General features: G+C 45.6%; 1 protein-coding gene across 3 annotated transcripts in view; it reads left to right on the forward strand.

The window, feature by feature from the left end:
- Positions 1-1,614: 1,614 nt before the first annotated feature.
- Positions 1,615-18,899, forward strand: part of Nsg2 (neuronal vesicle trafficking associated 2) — a 59,551-nt gene continuing 42,266 nt past the window's right edge. Inside the window, exons 1-2 of one of the 3 annotated variants that reach the window (XM_021177626.2) lie at positions 1,615-1,785; positions 2,809-2,958. In XM_021177626.2, the coding sequence (XP_021033285.1) occupies positions 2,830-2,958 (129 nt within the window). In that variant the 5' untranslated portion in view covers positions 1,615-1,785; positions 2,809-2,829. Of the gene's footprint in view, positions 1,786-2,352; positions 2,458-2,808; positions 2,959-18,899 lie in introns of those variants that run through there. The other 2 variants (XM_029483021.1, XM_029483022.1) reach the window with 2 other exon arrangements.

Here is an 18,899-nt window from a genome sequence, read left to right on the forward strand (position 1 = left end):
GCGTACATTGAAAACCTCATCAAATGATGTGATAATATTTGTTTTCAATCCTCAATTTTAAAAAAAATACCAATTACTCTATTTTATTTGGAACCCCTCAACCTTGTTCTCCATCAAGGTTAGACATGCCATTCCAGCCATGGCCTTCCTTCCAGCTTGGGTCTTAACCTCACAGGTCACCAAGCCTGGATTTCTCCTTGCCTCCAGGCAAGCTGCTCTCTGGAGCTTAGTGAACTCTAGGGACCTCTGTCTTGAAAAGTGTGGCTTTTCCTTGTCAATCAGCCATGAACTATCAGAGGGGATTTCTTTGACTCTTAGGACAGCAGTGTTATAGGATCCAATATACATGTTCACAACTGAACCTGTGGTTGCTGACTATACTGTGCTGGTCTCGTGCCATTGCATTTGGCAGTCATTTAGGTCTTTGGAAAGAAGGGGAAGGAAAACCAATATTTCTTAGAATACTTCCCTCTCACACATATACATCATCATTTAACACTGCCCTGTGTGGTGATGATAGATGACAGCCTTCATGGTCTCAAAAACTCTTACACACATTTCATGCCTGAACAGTACAAAAGACACACACGTTGCTGTGCCTTGTAACACATAGATACTAGCTAGAGTGATTTTTTTTTCCACACAGAACAAATATTTTTGAAATCAAAGTGAACCACTCAGACAGTACTGCAGCTGTTGATGAACAGTGATTTGAGCCACAACTGGGAGAAGTCACTGGCAGTGGGCTCAATCATCCCTGTGGTTGAAATAGGCGTTCAGAGCATCTCTCACAAGTCAGATGTGTTTCCATGGGTACATTCTCTTCCCGTACTCCCTGCCATCTCACACTGCAAGTGTTGTTATCCTCCATCAAAGGCAAGGCAGCGGAGGCTCAGGGAGTGGCTGAAAATGTGTCAGATCCACCCAGCCAGTTTGGTCGGGCTGACACTGCCTCTCCACTCCTTCTCACTCTGGTCAGCAAACTGGATGTTATTTAACGTCTTGACCTAGATATGGATTTTGGGGACAAGAGTCAGGGTTCAAGTCCCAGTTCTGGCCTTTTCCAGTTCTGTGACCTTAGACAGGTCAAGTCTATGCACTGTTTGCAGTTTATGCAAGTGTGTTCACACTGCAAGCCACCCCATTTCCCAGTCTTTGTTAGAAACCACAGTTTACAAAAGAGGGCAGTAGCTTGAAAGAGACCAGAAAGGTATTACAGCACAGGAAATGGAAAGCAACTACCAGTTTACTTTCTCTTCTAACCCAGAGCAGGTGTTTTGAGTTTTACAGTATTGTTAGGGAAGCTTTAGTAAGAGGGGAGCCCTTCTCCTAAAACAAAACAAAACAAAAATCAAAACAAAACAAAAAAAAGTGCCTGCTTTTTCAGTTTCCCCCCAAAGACTCAAGAATTGCATTTTACATAATTGTAAAAAAAATATATATATAAGCCACATTACTGTTTTTGGAATAACCAAAATCCCTTCCACTTTTCTTTTAAAACGTTTGTCCTATGCAGGGGTTGTGGCCATGCATGAGAAACAGCAGGTGGTGCCAGATGACAGGTGGTGTGGGAGCCGTCCCCGGTGGGAGGCGCGAGCTGGCGAGCAGGCTGGCAGCTGCCAGATCTTCTCTGCGTGCTGGCGCCTCGTTCTCAGAAGCTCCGGATCCAGGCACGCGAGGGCTGCTTTTTTTCAGCACCACGCTCTGGCTGAGGAGGGAGGACTCCTGTTTGTCCTCCTCCTCTACATATTGGCTTGACTCTGCTCTGACCCCCAGTGCCGCACAGTAAGTAGGCATTTGTTTTTGTTGTAACCACTCCCCAGCACCCTCCCAGCCCTTACCACCCTGTCATCCCCACAACTCCGTTTGTCTAATTACGTCCCGCCAGCCGGATTGACAGGAGAAATTCAGTTGTGCAGGGCTCTTGAGGGTGCGGTGAAATCAATCCTTGAGTTCAAAGGGAACTGGAGGGAAATAATGCGATTTGTTTATTTAGTTGGCAATCTTGCAATATGGGGGCTGCTAACTTTCCATCGAAAGAAAGAAAGAAAGAAAGAAAGAAAGAAAGAAAGAAAGAAAGAAAGAAAGAAAGAAAGAAAGAAGGAAAGAAAGAAAAGGCAGGCCCTGGCTATTGAGGAAATGGAGCTATTTCATGGCTGAATAAGGAGATCAGGTTCAAGCCAGCCTCTTTCTGATGTAGAAACCTGGGTCTCGTGTACAATCTACATATTATGTAAAAGAGAGAGAGAGAGAGAGAGAGAGAGAGAGAGGTCTTGAGAGAGAGATTGAATGTATTTAATTGTGTTTTAGAGATTGGTGAAGAAAAGGCAAAATAGCGATGTGAAATGTATCTTACTGCAGGGGGCCCAGAATAATGGAGTTTCCTTTTGTGCTAAGAACAAGCTAAGAACAAGCTTGCCAATGGGGCTCTAGGGATATGTTAGCCACAGTTTCTTGGTATTTTTTTAAGCTCATTTTTAAAAAAAAAAAAAAATGAAGGTCTGAGGTTTTGGGGGTTTTTTTGTTTGCTTGTTTGGTTGGTTGGTTTTTTTTTTTTTTTTGGTTTGGGGGTTTGGGGATTTGGGGGGTTGGGAGGGGCTCCCTAATTCGAGGGTTGGTGAACTCGGTGAGCAGTTAGCACATTCTGATGATTAATGAAGTTTCCCCGGACAATGGGAATCATGTCAGGAAATCTAGTGGGAGATTGATGGCTGTTGCCAGGTTGAATGTTGCTGCAGTTGAGCTGTCTCCGACCATCCTCAGCCCCTCACATTCCCACTGTAACCAGAATCCTGCTGCTTGCCTTAGGTCTGGGAAAAAAGCAGAAGCATGGTGAAGCTGAACAGCAACCCTGGAGAGAAGGGGGCCAAGCCGCCTTCCGTGGAGGATGGTTTCCAGACCGTCCCTCTCATCACGCCCTTGGAGGTTAATCATTTGCAGCTGGCTGCTCCCGAGAAGGTAAACGGGTGATCTTCCTTCCCTTGTCCCCCAGGCTACCCTAACCCCAGAACCCAAACAGCAAAAGATTTTTTTTACCCCCTCAAACCCTTTCATTCTTCCAGCCACCAAACAGGCTCCCTTCCTTGGAAAATATTGTGTCCAGAGATGAGACATTTCTTGTGTTATTGCAGATTTATGGTTTGCTCATAATCTACATATACAGGCAAACAAATTAATGTTCTCTTGTTAAGATTTTACCATGGTAGATGAATACACATAAGCTTCTACGCAGTGGTGAAGGGGGAAAGGCTCGTCTTCATTTTCTTGAGTTGTTTTGAAAATCGATTGGTATAGATAGGAAGGCAGAGACTTGGACTCACTTAATCCAGCAACTCAGTTTGCCTCTGCCAAGCTCTTGTCCCTTTGCCAGGAGTTGGTTATAAAAAGATAAACTTTAAAAAACCCTTCTTCAAAGGAACCCAGTGCATCGTGGTAAATGCTGGACCCAACCATCACAATGGGGAGGGGGGCTGGGGTATGAGAGGGAAGGCAGTATAGACGAGCTGTAGGAGAGAAGATGGGGTAGGAGAGGGAAGGCAGGATAGACGAGCTGCAGGAGAGAACATCCAAATTGGAGTTTTAAAGGTAAGTAAAAGCTGTACCAGTTTGGAGTGGAAGAGAAAAGGGTATTTAAGGCAAAGGTAAAAGAGAATGCGCCCAGGGTGGGAAGCTCCTGTGGACACCAGGGCTGCAGGAGAATGTCCAGGAGACGGGGCTGGGAAGCAGCCTCTGGCTGATGCCACATCTCCTGATTTGAATAATGGAGGTGGCAGAGGGGTGTCATCCCACAAACATAGGTAGGAGAGAGTGTATAAGGTCTGCCTGAGAGAGCTGAGGCTTTAGGCAGTGAGCTATTGCACGTGGTCTCGAGAGGTTTTGCGGGGGGGGGGGACCCTGCTCCCAGACTGGAGGCTAAACAATAGATCATCCATCCGCTCGATTTTTTTCATTGGCATCTCCAGGAGGGCATTGTGTGTCTTAACCACTCGTTCCATCCAATCAATGAAGAGGAACTAAATAGAGATAAGGAGCTGACTGATTGGCTGGGGCTGAGTCATTTGTTTTGAAAGCAGAGAGGTTTTTGACAGAAGAATGTGTCAGGGTGGGCGGTAGAAATGGAGTTGTTGAGCTAACCTCAGAAACTAAGAAAGCCTTTAGGAATGAGCTTTGAGCAAGCAATTGCTGCTAAGGAAAGGTGAAGAGATGGTATTGAGAACTCACCTCAGTCACAGCAGACACACTCAGGATTTCTGCTTGTTTGTTGTGAACTTCATATTGGAAACACCAGGCAATTTAGAAAGTCCTGTTATTAAGGTCACCCCCACCCCCAGAGCAATTCTGTCAAAATTTCTGGGATGAGATCCAGTCACCTCAAATGACCAACCCCCATGTGTGGCCACAGTTGAGTAACTGTTTCAGACCCATAACACACCTGTGAGTCTTGGAAATTCAAATTATGAGCCAAAGTTTGGGTGGTCCCAAGGCATGGAAAGATGAAATGAAAATGTTTGGACCTGAATCCAGGTGTCCAGTTTGTGAAGGAGAAAACAATTGTCTTGCAGTTCTGCAAGTCAGTAGCCACATGTGCATGTCTGAGAAAGAGACAATGGAGGCTACCCCCTCAAAACCTTCCACATCATTACAGGCTATCTAGAGAGTAGTGTGCCCTCTCTCCCTTTACTCTACTAATTCCTTCTGAGAGCTTTCTTTTCTCCCTTCAGTCCAGATGTGCCAAGAAGTCACCCCAAAGCCAGCACTGTCAGCTGTCTCATAGCGTACACCTAAAGATGCAGTGAGGCCCTGCAGGGTCACGCTGCATACTCCCTGTGGGTCTCCTGGGTGGCTGTTGGTTTCCCCTTCTGTGGAGCAAAGACGTTCATACATCAGGCTGTCAGAACAAAATCAGATGTGGCATCAGACATCAAGTGGCCCAAAGCCAAATATAACAGAGGAGTAAGTAATATGTTCCAGTGCTTTTCAAAATGCCAAGTACTGTTCCAGGTGTGTGCAAGCATGTGTGTGCTCACACACATAGCACATTGCGCACACACCAAACATTGTACACACATATCTAGAGCACATATACGCACACACACATGTACTCTTAAGCATACATACACATCCCACATGCAGGTGTGTATGCACACATGCACACACACACACACACACACATGCATGCACATACAATTTTTTATTTCAGTCTCTCACTAATGAGCAGAACCTGGAAAAGGAGTAGTTGCTTTGACCAAGTGTTTAAGGAAATTGAAACATAGCCTGGTAATGTAACTTCTCAAAACAAAGTTGGTTACACACCCTGGATGTAGCTGGGCAGTGTTGTTCCAGAACCTCTCACTCCAGGAGCACAGAGTGAAGTGCTCTGAGACTTCACAGGTTTGGTCTCTGTTTCTAACTAAGTCAGGACCCACAATATGGATCAGTTCTCTCTTAGGTCCCAGTATTCTCTGAGTAGGGACTTTGTCTTTGTAGTTTTTTTTGTGTTGATACACTTAGATTTTATTACTATTTGTTTAAACTTTTCAGGGCAGGGGTTTATACCTAGTTCCTGGTACATGCTAGGCAAGTGCTCTACCACTGAATTTTCTCTCCAGTGCAGATTTTATGGTCTTTACAAGGACAAACACAATGGTCACCCTGGCCGCAAAACAAATGTGTTAAAGGTGAATTCTGGTCCAGAGGCCAGTTTCCCTAAGTGATAATTAGCAGAATGGAGTGGGAAGAAAGGCTTTTAGCGGGTTCAAACCCTTGTTTCTGCTTTTGCTGGAGTTTCCTTAGCTAAGTGCTCTTTCTCTCTCTCTCTCTCCCTCCCTTACTTCCTCCCTCCCTCCTTGCTCGCTCTTTCTTTCTTTCTTTCTTTCTTTCTTTCTTTCTTTCTTTCATTCGTTCTTTTGTTCTTTGTTTCTTTGTTTCTTTCGTTCATTCGTTCTTTTGTTCTTCCTTCCTTCCTTCCTTCCTTCCTTCCTTCCTTCCTTCCTTCCTTCCTTCCTTTTTGTTTTTGTTTTGCTTTGCTTTTGAGACATAGTCTTTCTCTATACCCCTGGCTGTCCTGGAACTCATTATGTAGACCAGGCTGACTGGTGAATCACAGAGGTCCATCAGTTCCTGCTTCCCAAGCACTGGATTAAAGTTCTGTGCCACTGTGCCAGGCTCCCTGATACATTCCTTAACCTACCTCAGACTTGGCCTCCTTGTATGTAAAGTGGAGATAGCATTGGAATACACTGAGGGGCTATGAGAGACGGGGTGACGTGAGCCCTTTGATTAGGTCCCAGTGGGACAGGGTTTGAAGCTAAGATAGTATCAAGAAAATCACTTGTGCCCTGTGTGAAATTATGGTTTTCCCTTTGGAAACTCCAAGACACGAAGTGTGCTTGCTAAGTAACATGGAAAGCCATCTTTGGATCTATTCACTTTAGTGTTGTGGCATACAAGCATTAGAAACCCCTTTGGAAGGGTGACTAACAAGGTGGCTTGGTGCTTAGGAGTGGTTTCTGGTCTTACAGAGGACTCAAGCTCGAGTCCCAGCATCCACATTAGGCAGCTCACAACCACCTATAATTTCAGACATGATCTGGCATCCTTTTCTGGCCTCTATGGGCACACACACACACACACACACACACACACACACACACACACACAAGAAAAGGAAAGACTTTAACCATTATGGAAAGGATGAATATCTTAGTCTGTTTTGTTCCTTTTTTCTACATATTTTAAATCATTCCTTGGAAATTTCATGTATATACAAAATGTATTTTGATCATATACCCCCCTTCCAATTCCCCCTAGACCCCTTCCAAAATGACTTCCTCATAACTTCAGCCCTCTCTTTCTTCTTTTAAAAAATAATCCACAGGGTCCAGTTACTGTTGTCCAAATGCACATAAGTGTAGGGGCCATCCACTGTGGACACAGGGAACCTACTAGTGGCCATGCTCACAAAGGAAAATGACTTCCTTGCCCAGCAACCATCAATTGCCAATCCTACTCGCCCATGGGTGGGGCTTCATGAGCCTCTCCTGCATCCCTGCTGGAACCTTGCTTAGTCTGGTTTTTTGTTGTCAATCAGAAACCTAGGACTGGATACTTTGCAAAGAGCTGTGGCTAGCTCAGTTTTAGAGACTAGCGGTCCAGAAAGCACAGTCCCAGCCATGACTGGATCCAGATCATGGCAAGGACATCATGTTGGGAGCATGAAGAAGACAGACCAATCGTGCCGTGAAGACAGAGGCTTACTTGGCTCTCTGAGGAATTAACTGGACACCCAGAAGAACCACATCCATTCCTTCTGAGGACACTCTCCCTGCCCTCAGATGTCCTCATTCTCTTTCACTGGTCTCTGCCTCTTAAATGTTCTGGATCTCTCAACATAGCTATCCTAAGGACCCAGTTCCAACACAGGATCCTTTGGGAGACACACAGGCTATATCTAAACCATAGTACCTAGACTCAGAGTCCATTCTAGGTGGAGTCCTGGGGTGGTTCCCTAAGATAACACTGCTTCCAATGTTCTCTCCCTGAGCAGTGTGGCTAAGGTTGGTGGCTGCCTCAGGAGACAGTGGTCTGGCTTCATAGGTCATTATCTGTATCTTTTGCATGCCACCCAAAGCTCTACACTTGCTTTTAAGATGTTTTCTCAGAGCCGTGACCTGTCTCTTCCCCATGTGACACCAACCTCATTCCCGTACCTTGGCACTCCAGATCTTTTGTTATACAATTCCCATTTCTTGTATTCCCACTTTGTTTTCCCAAAACCAGTATGCCACCCCTCCATGAACAGCAACTCCATACAGAAGTTCCTCTGACTCCTATGTGCACATTCGGCAATGTCTGAAGACATCTTTGTTAACCATAGCTGGAAGGGTGATTCTATTGGTGTCTAGTGTCAGGGATGCTGCTCTGTGCACTGTAGTGCACATGATTCCTCCCGTCTGCCCTCCAAAAGAATTATTCTGCCCCAAATGCCAACAGAGCCTACATGAAAACCAAGGCTCAGGTCCATGGAGTGACCTATCTAAATATCACAGACAAGGAGTCTTGGAAGCCTCGTCTTCATGACACCCAAACTTTTTCCTATAATGTCCCATGCTCTTCAGAATATTGGCTCTACTCCTCCCTCAACATGTCCTTCTTAGCTGTGCTGTTTTGACAGGACAATATCCATCTTCTTAAGCTACGTTCTAGCAGGAGTTCCCTTGGACACCTTTCCTGACCACCATCAAGTATAGTGGTGGTTGTAACAATCTCACTGGAAGCTGCCCACTCATTTTTCCACCCACCCAGCAAATCCTGTGCTCATTTAAGTAAATATACACAGCCATGGAAAGACATGAAGCAGGTGGGTGGGAGATGCTAGAAGATAGGGAGACAGGAGGTGAGGATGAGGAGGTGAGCATCAGGTAGGGCTGTGTAAGAGGGAGGGGTTTAATTCAGGAAGGGAGTAGGATCTGGAGTCCCATTGGGTCACTGGCATGAACAGCCTTAGTCCTACCACACAGTAGGAGAAGGAAATTTTTAATAGGATTTCCTCTTCTGTGTTTAAGAATGGATATGTGGGAAAATAGACTCAAAACCAAACAGGCAAGTGTCTTCCGAGTCATAAGTAGGATCTCCTGAAAGGTTGGTGTGGCGTTTGATTGAGAGTGGCTCCCGTAGGCTCATAGATTTGAATACTTGGACTCTAGTTGGTGGAACTGTTTAGGAAGGATCAGGAGGTGTGGCCTTGTTGGAGGGGATGTGTCACAGTTTCAAAAGTCCATGCCATTCTCAGTCAGTTCACTCTCTGCCTCCTGCTTGTGGATCAAGAAAAAACCTCTTAACTACTGCTCTAGCACCATGCCTGACTACCTGCCACCATGCTCCGCAACATAATAATCATGGACTCACCCTCTGAAACTGTAAGCCCTAATAAATTCTCTGTTCTCTATGTTGCCTTGATCATGGTGTCTCTTCATAGTGATAGAAAAATAACAAAGACAGTTGGGACATCCAATTCTACCTCTGGAGCCTTCTCACCATAAAGAAACAGGTGCTCTGGAAAATGCTGTGAGGTTTTCTACCCATGATTCCCACTTTGCAAATGCAGACGTGGGTTCAGAGAATAGACCTATTGTCTTAGTACTCACCCAAAGAAAATGGCAGCTGAACTCTACATGTAGATATCCTGGAGATGCCATCAAGTGCATGTCAGGGCTGTAGAAAGCAGAGCACAGAAAGATACCCCCACCTCAGCAAAGCCCATGTCAATCACAATCACAATCAAAGCTTGCTGAGTCAGCTCCAGGCTCCAGCCACACTCTTTTATTTTCCACTAATTGTTAAATCTTCATGAAGAAGGAGTCTCAACCACATTTAAGAGGAGAGGAATAGAGATATTCTGAAATCAACTATTGGCATCTGACCTGAAATTTATGCTACAGCACATACTCTTTATAATCCCAGGTCAAATCTTTGCTAAGCTGCTTCTTTGCTGTGAGACTTTGTGTAGGTTGTTCAGCCTCTCTGGAATTCATGTTGTTGGAGCTGTGAGGTGGGCATTACCTTCACCTAATAGATTACTTACTGTCTGAGGGGGGGGGGATGTGAAAATTATCTAATGGGTTTCACTCAGGCATGACCCAGAGGTGGTCCATTGATCCAGTTTCCTTTCTTTATCTGTACACTCAGAATATTTCACCTAATGTGGTGTGTTATGGAGGAAGACTGTAAAAGACAAATGTGTGGGAGTTACGAGCTTCAAGAGTGAGGCTGGGCGAGATGGGACTCACACAGGGCAGACCTGAAAGAATCGTGGGCAGAGGAGGTGACTTGCCCATCCAGAGGCAGCCTTCCTGTCTTCCTTTCCTCCTTGAGACACACAGCATGAGAAATGTCAGCCTCTCTCCAGGGAGAAGCTCCACCCACTCCCCAGGACAGCCTCTCTCTCCCAGCCATTCCTCTACAGAGAAGCTCCCCAGAGGCTTCTGAGCTTTCCACACTGGGTGAGGCTCAAGCAGTTCCCAAAAAATAGGTACAAAGCGATCAATAAACATAGTAAAGATTCTTGGGAATTTAAAAACATAACTTTAAACAAAAAATATTTATAATGCTTATGTTGGTAATTTTTGGAAAAACATAATACAGGCTTTTGTGAATGTCAAACTTAGTATTTTCTTCCATTCTTTTTAAGTTAGCAGACAGTGATGGCTCTCACTGTGACACTTTCCTATGTACATGTCTGTATATTTTGTTCTTATTCATCCCTACTGTCCTTCCCATACCTGCTCCCTCCTCTGCTAAATCCTTTTCTCCCTCTTAGTAGTCTTCTGCTTTTTTTTTTAATTTTTATTTTCTCTGTGTGCATGCTTTGTCTGCATGTATTTCTGTGCCTAGTGTCCATGGTGACCAGAAAAGGGTGTGTTGGATCCCTGGAACTGGAGTTACAGACAATACTGAGCCACCACATAGGTGCTGGCAATCAAACCCTTGTCTTCTTGAAGAGCAGCCAGTGTTCTGGACCACTGAGCCATCTCTCTAGCTCCTCTTGCTTCTGCTTTTAGGTCATATGCATTATCTAACGTCCCTGCTGTTTCTCCGTTAGATCCCTTCCTCCTGCTCTTACTACATTCTTGTTGGCTGCATAACCAATGCAGAGAGAGTCCTTCTGCAGTTATTTGACATTATTTATAACATTAAACTGCATATATCACCTGGCTTTTGTGCTTCTTATTGTTAGGAATATATCCTATGAGCATTTTTTTCCAGTTATACAACACCCTTTAGATATCACCAAAAACCCGGGACTGATTTGGACTGTGGAGAAGAAAGGGTTAGTTAAGTGAACACTGATGTAAAATGGAAAAGTATGAGCAACTGGTGTGAGGGTGAGGCAGAGAGGCTTGGGGGAAAGGGGAACTGCAGCTCACTCCGTGAGAACATAGTCTAAGATGGTGGCATGTGGTCTCACGTACAAAAACAACATGCCTAAGTTCTAGTCTCTTTTATTTATGTTTTATGTATTATTGGTACTTGAAAACTGAATATATTGGGGAGTGCAAAACTGTGATTTTAAATTATGTGTGTGGGTATGTACAGCAGCACCATATTCTCCAAGGCTGGAGGAAGACGTTGGATGCCCTGGAGCCAGAGTTACAGATACCACCTGATACCAGTGCTGGGGACCAAACTCTGGTCCTCTAGAAGAGCAGTAGGTACTCTTAAATGGTCTCTCCAGTCCCCAAAATGTGATGTTTTGATACGTGTATACATTATATAATAACATATACATAATAGATACTATTTAGCAATACGAGATTAAAATCTTTTCAGTCTTGGAGGGCAGACAGTATATGTGTGCTTTGGTTGCTAAGAGAGTGACGTTGGTGGAGTCCATTGAAGACCTTTGTCTGTAATTTTCAGTTTTGTAACCATGAACACACACCAAACTTTCGTTTTAAAAAGTCGCTCCCATCTTACCAAAGGTGAAGCAGTGTGGGAGGGCTGACGTGACTTGCTCTCTTCTGCTCCGGTGAGCCCCTGTGGAGAGCTGTTGAGCTGAGAGCTGAGGCACTGAATTGAGGTGATGCTGGCCACACTGATTTATATTTTGTCTCTAAGAAAGCAAAGGCCTGGCAAAGAAAAGAGCCCTGGAAAGAGCCCAGAGCAGAGCGGCAGCTTCATATTAGCGTTCTGGGTTTGACTCATCCTGCTGTGTGATGTGAGCCAAATGTCTCCCTTCTTTTTACGCCAATCTCCCACTGTGAAATTGATGGCTCTGTATAGACTGCCACTAGATCTTTGGGCACAGGCTCCAGGTCCAGCTTTCAAGATCACAGGGGAAGATCCTGGAGGTAAGGGGGCAGTGTGAAGTGAGGAGCAGAGAAGGCAAACGGGAGGATCTGAGTGAGGACTCCGCCCCCATCTGGCCACGTGACCTCTTTGGCCTCCCTTCCTTTGTCTCCAGTGCCCAGGAGACCAGGGTGTGTGAGGTGGCACCTGACCCGATTCAGCACAGCCTCATAGCGACCAGTGAGGGTTGTGGTCCCAATCTTCTCTGGGCCAGATGCTCACCCATAGCAGAGTCCGTGAGAAGGCTAAGGTTCAAGACCGCAGACTTTGGCACAGGGCCAAGCACCTGGAGTAGTGCTACTTTTAAAAAATGGTGATTGACAGAAAGAGCTCAATGCTGCTGTTTGCTCATTGGCTCAACCAGTTCCCACTCACGGATTTGGACTAAAACTCCTCAACAGGAAAATAGGAAGGCTAGCAATGACTTTGACGGGGGTGGGGGTGGGGATGGGGGGAATGCAGACTCAAGGACTGGAAAGAAAAGTGAAAATTAAAGCAGCAGCCGGGGCGGTGGTGGTGCACTGAGCGGCAGAAGCGGGCAGATCTCCGAGTTCAAGGCCAGCCAAAACTACACAGAAAAATCTGCCTTGAAAAACAAACACAAAAAAGGAAGGAAGGAAGGAAGGAAGGAAGGAAGGAAGGAAGGAAGGAAGGAAGGAAGGAAGGAAAAAAACTTAAAGCAGGCCTCCTCGGTGGAGTTTCCACCTGATGTGCCCGCAGCCTCTCACCCTGCTGCAGGGATGAGCCTTGGCTACAGGGAAGGTCTATTTTTGGCTTAGGCAAGCCCAACTCATAAAAACACAATCTTGCTCCTTGTCAGCACTTCTGCGCTTTCGTTTATTGTTCCTGCCAATCCTGGGGACTCACCATGTGGGAACCTCTTCATTATTGATAATCCAGGGAGGTAGTATTTTAAATTTTTATGATCTGCACTTTGAGCCATCTGAACCACCATGTAGAATCTGGCCTTGCCAGTGAAGTGGAGGTGGAGAGGACAGAAGCAGGAGAGGGGATAGGGCATCCTTTGGAAATTAATAATTTATCCCATTTCTCAAAGTCAATTATATTAAATTGAATTCCTCACAGTAGCAGCTTGAAAGGACATTGGAGGACCAGTGTGTAAATGGGAGAAAACAAAAACAAACAAACAAAAACAGAGTGATTTTGCCCATACCCACAATATTTGAAAACCTGGAGCCTCATTTATTAAATGTCTACAAAGCCTGCTTTTAACAATGAAAAAGCCAGGAGAGACGTTTATTTCAATCCTCTCCTCCCCTCCCCATCTTCACCCCATTTCTTTTTCAAGTCAAGCCAAGGCTTCCAGAGCTCTCTGTCTTGCTCTGTTTTCTTAAAGGGGAAGAGAGGGAGGTTATGCACAATAGTGCCTTTCTCTGCAAAATCTCTCTTCTTCTTCTTCTTCTTCTTCTTCTTCTCTCTCTCTCTCTCTCTCTCTCTCTCTCTCTCTCTCTCTCTCTCACACACACACACACACACACACACACACACACACACTGGTTCTGGTTCCACTCCACAGGAACAAAGCACCAAGCTTCATGTTCCCCCACCCCCACCCCCATAGTAGCCTGACTCTGGTAACGTCATGGGTGGAGCTTTTGGGGTGTCCCCCCACCACAGCTTCCTCCCAGTCCCCGGGCTGCTGGGCAGCTTCTCCAGCATTGAAGTTCTAGAAGCTTGTTCCAGTGTTTACCGTCCCTTCAGCTCCCTGTGCCCTTCTGGCCATTTCTCAGTGGTGCTTAGACTGGCCTTTTCAGCCAGTGCCTGCCCCTCCAACTTCATCTCTGTCATTTGTCTTGTGACACTGTCCTTTGGCCACCCAAAGATGCCCATCTGTGGTTCTGCCAAGAGTCAGCCTCCTCCCTCCATCCATTCTTTGGATCTGGAGAAGCAGGAATGGTCAGAAGAACATGTCTAGAGCCAAACAAGTTAAGGGAGAGGCGGGGGAGGTGCAAGGAAGTGTAACTAGATAAATGTGCTGATCTGAGGATGTTTTGGACAGATGGCAGCTAGAACCGACAGGCTGCTGGAGTGAATTTGGAAACGGAAAGAAAGAAACGGGTCTTGAGAGAACCCTGCATTGAAAATAAGCAATGGTATTGTCTTGGTTGGAGTTTCTGTTACCATGATGAAGCACCATGACCAAAAGCAGCTTTGGACAGGAAAGGGTGTATATTTCATCTTTCAGCTTATAGTCCATTATCCCGGGAAGTCAGGCAAGGATTCAAGACAGGAGCTGATGCAGAAGTCATAGAGAGGGTGCTGACTTCTGGCCAGCTCTTCATGGCTTGCTCAGCCTCTTTTCTTATAGACCCAGGACCACATGCTTTGGGGTGGCACTACCCACAGTGAGTTGTACCCTCCACATCAATCATTAATCAAGAAAATGCCCCCAGGACTATCAGGTGGGTCATTTTCTCAAGTTCCCTCTTTTCAAATGACTCTAGCTTGTATCAAATGGACATAAAAAAAACTGGCCAGTGCAGTATGAATAGTGTTTTATAGGCCCAGATTTTATATGCATGAGCTTGCAGGATAGTTGGGAAAAGCTATAGAATGTGCTCACACATAAAAGTGCAGGAGAGTTGGGAAAGGTGAGTCAGAGCTGTGCAGATTCAATGTGGCCATGGCAAATGTGAGCGTGGATCCCAGAGAAAGCAGCCAGTAGGCTGAGTGAGTCTCTGTGAGCTCTGAGTAGAGACATACACTATACACCGCGAGTGGTAAGAATGAAAGCTGCTTTCAGCATGAGGCTGTGAGTGAGCATGCCCAGGTCTGAGCATATGCAAGGCCTGAGATTGGCCAAGAAGTTGCTCTGTAAAACCCCAGAGTCATTCTAGCATGAAGAGGCCAGATGTGAGAGGAGACACTAAAGGATGAAAGTTGAGGAAGGAGGGCTGACCAGCAGAGAGGAAGAGAACCAGGAGAAGACAGCCACAGGATGATGGAAGAGGAAGTCTCAAGGAGAAGGAGGAGAACAAGCAGGCCTGTGCACTTCATAGGACTGCTTCCAGAATAAACCATCCGCTAGGGAGACATCTGAAGACAGAAATGCATACAACCCATGTAGCCTCCTGCACCCCCTAGCTTAGCAACCTACTGGGGTCTGCTTGCTTGTGTTTACTGTGGTATCTGTGGGGTTCACTATGGATTTTGGGTGTTGCCCTGTGACTCCTGTTTTAACAAACCACAGGATACCCATCACCCTGTTAGACTTTGCATGTTCCTGGTTTGAGGTCACTGTGGAGAGTCTTCTCTGGATGCTCTTGGTCACCTTCCAGTAGGCGTGCTCTTTCAGCTGACTCGATGCTGGCACAGGACACCTGTTGGTTTGGATGTGCCTCGTTAGTGTTCTGTTGCCTCTCTGAAGCCTGAGAACTCTTCTGTTTCATTTTCTGTGGGTTTTCTTAGAACACATTTGTATCAGACCCAAATCTTTTAGTCTCAAACAGCAGAAAACCCACACCAAATTGGGCTAAAGCCTAAAAAGGACATATTTTCCCCTGTAGCTACAGAGTGGTCTAGGGGATGGGATGTTCTCGGCCTGTGCCCAATCACTGTCTCTTGGCCACATGCTTTTTCACGAGCTGCCTTTGTTCTCCTCCTGGATGTTCTTGAAGTAGCAGCAATTTCTACCACAGTGCTAGAGCTTAAGTCCCTTCTGTACCATGCAAAGAAAAACCCTGCTTCAAGGAACCCATGGAAAGCAATGGGGCTTCTTCCCACAAGGTCATAGTCAGTGCTGTCTCATATCTAACTTATTCAAACGGAGTGACATGCTGACAGCAAGGTAGTGGCTAGATCTAACTAGGGACCACCATGGTTACTAAGGGAGGGAAGGATCTCACAAGATTCTAAGTGGGGCAAGGGTGAGGTTCTGAAAGAAATTCCAGGGAGCTTTGGACTTAGGAAGTGTTTTAAGGTTTCTACTGCTGCAGAAACACCATGATCACAAAGCAAGTTGGGGGAGTATCTTAGTTAGAGTTTTACTGCTGTGAACAGACACTGTAACCAAGGCAACTCTTATAAGGACAACATTTAATTGGGGCTGGCTTACAGGTTCAGAGGTTCAGTCCATTATCATCAAGGTGGGAACATGGCAGCATCCAGGCAGGCATGGTGAAGGAGGAGCTGAGAGTTCTACATCTTCATCTGAAAGCTCCTAGAATACTGGCTTCCGGGCAGCTAAGATGGGGGTCTTAAGCCCATGCTTACAGCGAAACAACTACTCCAACAGGGCCATACCTCCTAATAGTGCCACTTCCTGGACCAAGCATATAGAAACCATCACAGGGAGGAAAGGGTTTATTTGGCTTACACTTCCATATTGCTGTTCATCACCAAAGGAAGTCAGGACTTGAACTCAAAAAAGGAAGGAACCTGGAGGCAGGAGCTGATGCAGAGGCCATGGAGGGTGCTGCTTACTGGCTTGCTTCCCATGGCTTGCTCAGCTTGCTTTCTTATAGAACCCAGGACCATATAAGCCTGGGGATAGTGCCATCTACAAAGAGCTGGGCCCTCCTCCATCAACCACTAATTGAGAAAATATAACACTCCTGGCTCTCCTGGAGGCATTTCCTCAACCGAGGCTCCTTCCTCTCTGATGACTCCTAGCCTGTTTCAAGTGAACACACAAAACCAGCCAGTGCAGGAAGGAAAGAGATGCTAAAGAAGCAACCTCAAACGTATCAGCCAGGATATAGATCCTTTCTAATTTACACCAATGATGATGAGGGTTTAAGCTTTATCGGAAGCTCTGGGAAGGGTGTTTATAGAACCAAGAGGCAGAAAGAAGGGGTCAGAAGTAAAGACTCCTTCCCCTGGGTGTGTGAAGGAAAGAAGCTAGAGCTTAGATCGATAGCCACAGGTGTGGAAGGAATGGGAAGAGATGAGGAGTAGGTCCAAGCATGTGAGCAGGTGGACGAGGTTCCTGCTGCTGTCCTGAGCCAATGCAAACTTAGTACCTCGGGGGTTTTGTCAGGCAGTCTTAGCATAGTTAGCTGAGTCCTAAATTGTCATCTACACTGGATCCTGGTCCAAGCACACTTGAGCTGTTGGATGAATTCTCTTCCATGTGGTTGAGGAACTGAAGGCCTCATTTCCTTGTTGCCCTTGTGTCCTAGCTCCGTGACCTTGTCATAGCATGTCAGCGTTGCTTGTCAGGGCCAGTGGATGCTCTTTTCCCTTTCTTCAGATTTTTATGACATTATTCAATCCTGGGAGGGCCTCTGTGAGGCAGTCTGTAAAAAGAATATAAAAATAGACCAGCAGCAGCATCGTCCCTGGGCAGAACAGACAAGCCCCATCTATGAAGTTATGGGACTCAAGCTGCTATCAGGAGTGGCATGGAGCTCCTGAGGGCCTTGGTCCTGAACAGTGGCACTAGAAACAGTCCCCTGTAACAGTAACGGGTACTCTGCTTAGACCGAGAAAGGGAATGCATGAGGGACTGTGTGGATGAATGGCTCGGGCTCTGCATCTTCAGATGAAACCTTACAGCCTACTCAGCATCCATGGTGCTCACAGGGCCGTAACACTTGGCGATAACTGCAAAGTCTTTCTCAGGTTTCTCTTCTACTCAGCCCATGAGGTAGGATGGAGGCCAGTGAAGGCCTTCCTTGCAAGGTGGGCTGCATAGCTTGGTAAAATATGCTGCCCAAGTCATCAGACATTAGTGAAATGAGATGACTCGGAGGGCTGAGCAAATGCCTTCATTTTTCCTTGTGCAAATCCCCAAATCATATTACAATTAAGAGTATTGCAAAGGATTAACCAGCAGGTTTATTAATCATAACTTGTTTTTATAACTCAAACTATGGAAATGGCCTAAACGTTTAGGAACTGAAGATCAGCTGCTGACAGACTTCAGAGTCAGTGGAACCTTTGTGAAAATGTTATCGTTGGTAGTGAGCAGCATCTTTGTGGCCTTAGGCAAGTTAGTAACGTTCTAACTACAGTTTCCACATTTATAAAACAAAGCAATTCCTACCTTGTATCATTATTAGAAAGATGAGATATAATGAATGTATAGTGTCTCTGGGTAAAATTAAAAAAATAATAACTTTTAATGAAAAAATTAACTATGGAGCTGGTGAAATGGCTCAGCAGGTAAAGACACATGGCACTGGAAACCAGGGTGTAGTCCACAGGACTTACATGCAGAAGTAGAGGGCTGACTGCCGATATTGCCTTCTGACCTCTACACGAAGACCACTGCATGTACACACCCCCCCAAAAAAAAAACAAAATTAAAAAATAATTAAACATCAGTTTCAGTGTCCATATATAGTGACACATACTACATCCAAAGAATGTTATATTCAAGGCATGGCAAAGCCATTCCAAACATGATTTTACAACAACTGTGGCCACCTGCACTGGGCCTGCAAACAGCCAATCATGGATCCAGGAGGTCCCCATGGGGGCCTTACCCAGCCCTGTTGAACCGTTAGTTACTGATGGATTCTGAATGGAGATGGACGGCGCAGTCATCATTTTCAGTTGTAGTTTCATTCTAACAGGATCAAATCCAGAATCCAATGACCACACAAATGGTCCCGGTTAAAACAAGTGGATGGTAAAACAAAGAGACGTGAAGGTGGGGAAGGGACCTGTGGGGAAGAGTGAGGCCTGACAGGGTGGGTGGAAATTCACCAAGGAGGGAGGGGGGTTGAGAATCAGCAGGGCGTGCTACATACAATTGTGAAATTGTCAAAGAATGCATTTAGTCAAGAAGAAGAAGGAAAAAGAGAGGTTGAGAATGTTACTCAGTGGTAGAGCACTTGCTGAGCCTATGTTAGGCTCAGGGTTTCATCATTAGTATGTATACACACACACACACACACACACTCATGCACTCATCCACAGATTTGGTCACAGACACTCACACACATTTGTTTTCATTGAAAAGTAGAAAACTGGAATTGTGTTGCCTGGTAAAGGTGGCTCATAAACCCCCATGATACACTGCTCCCCTTTGTCAAAGTAAGATACAGGTTATGGCAGTAATACCCATAACGCTGGCAAACATCTGG

The sequence above is a fragment of the Mus caroli genome, chromosome 11 (genome assembly GCF_900094665.2).
Source record: "Mus caroli chromosome 11, CAROLI_EIJ_v1.1, whole genome shotgun sequence".
Classification (NCBI taxonomy): domain Eukaryota; kingdom Metazoa; phylum Chordata; class Mammalia; order Rodentia; family Muridae; genus Mus; species Mus caroli.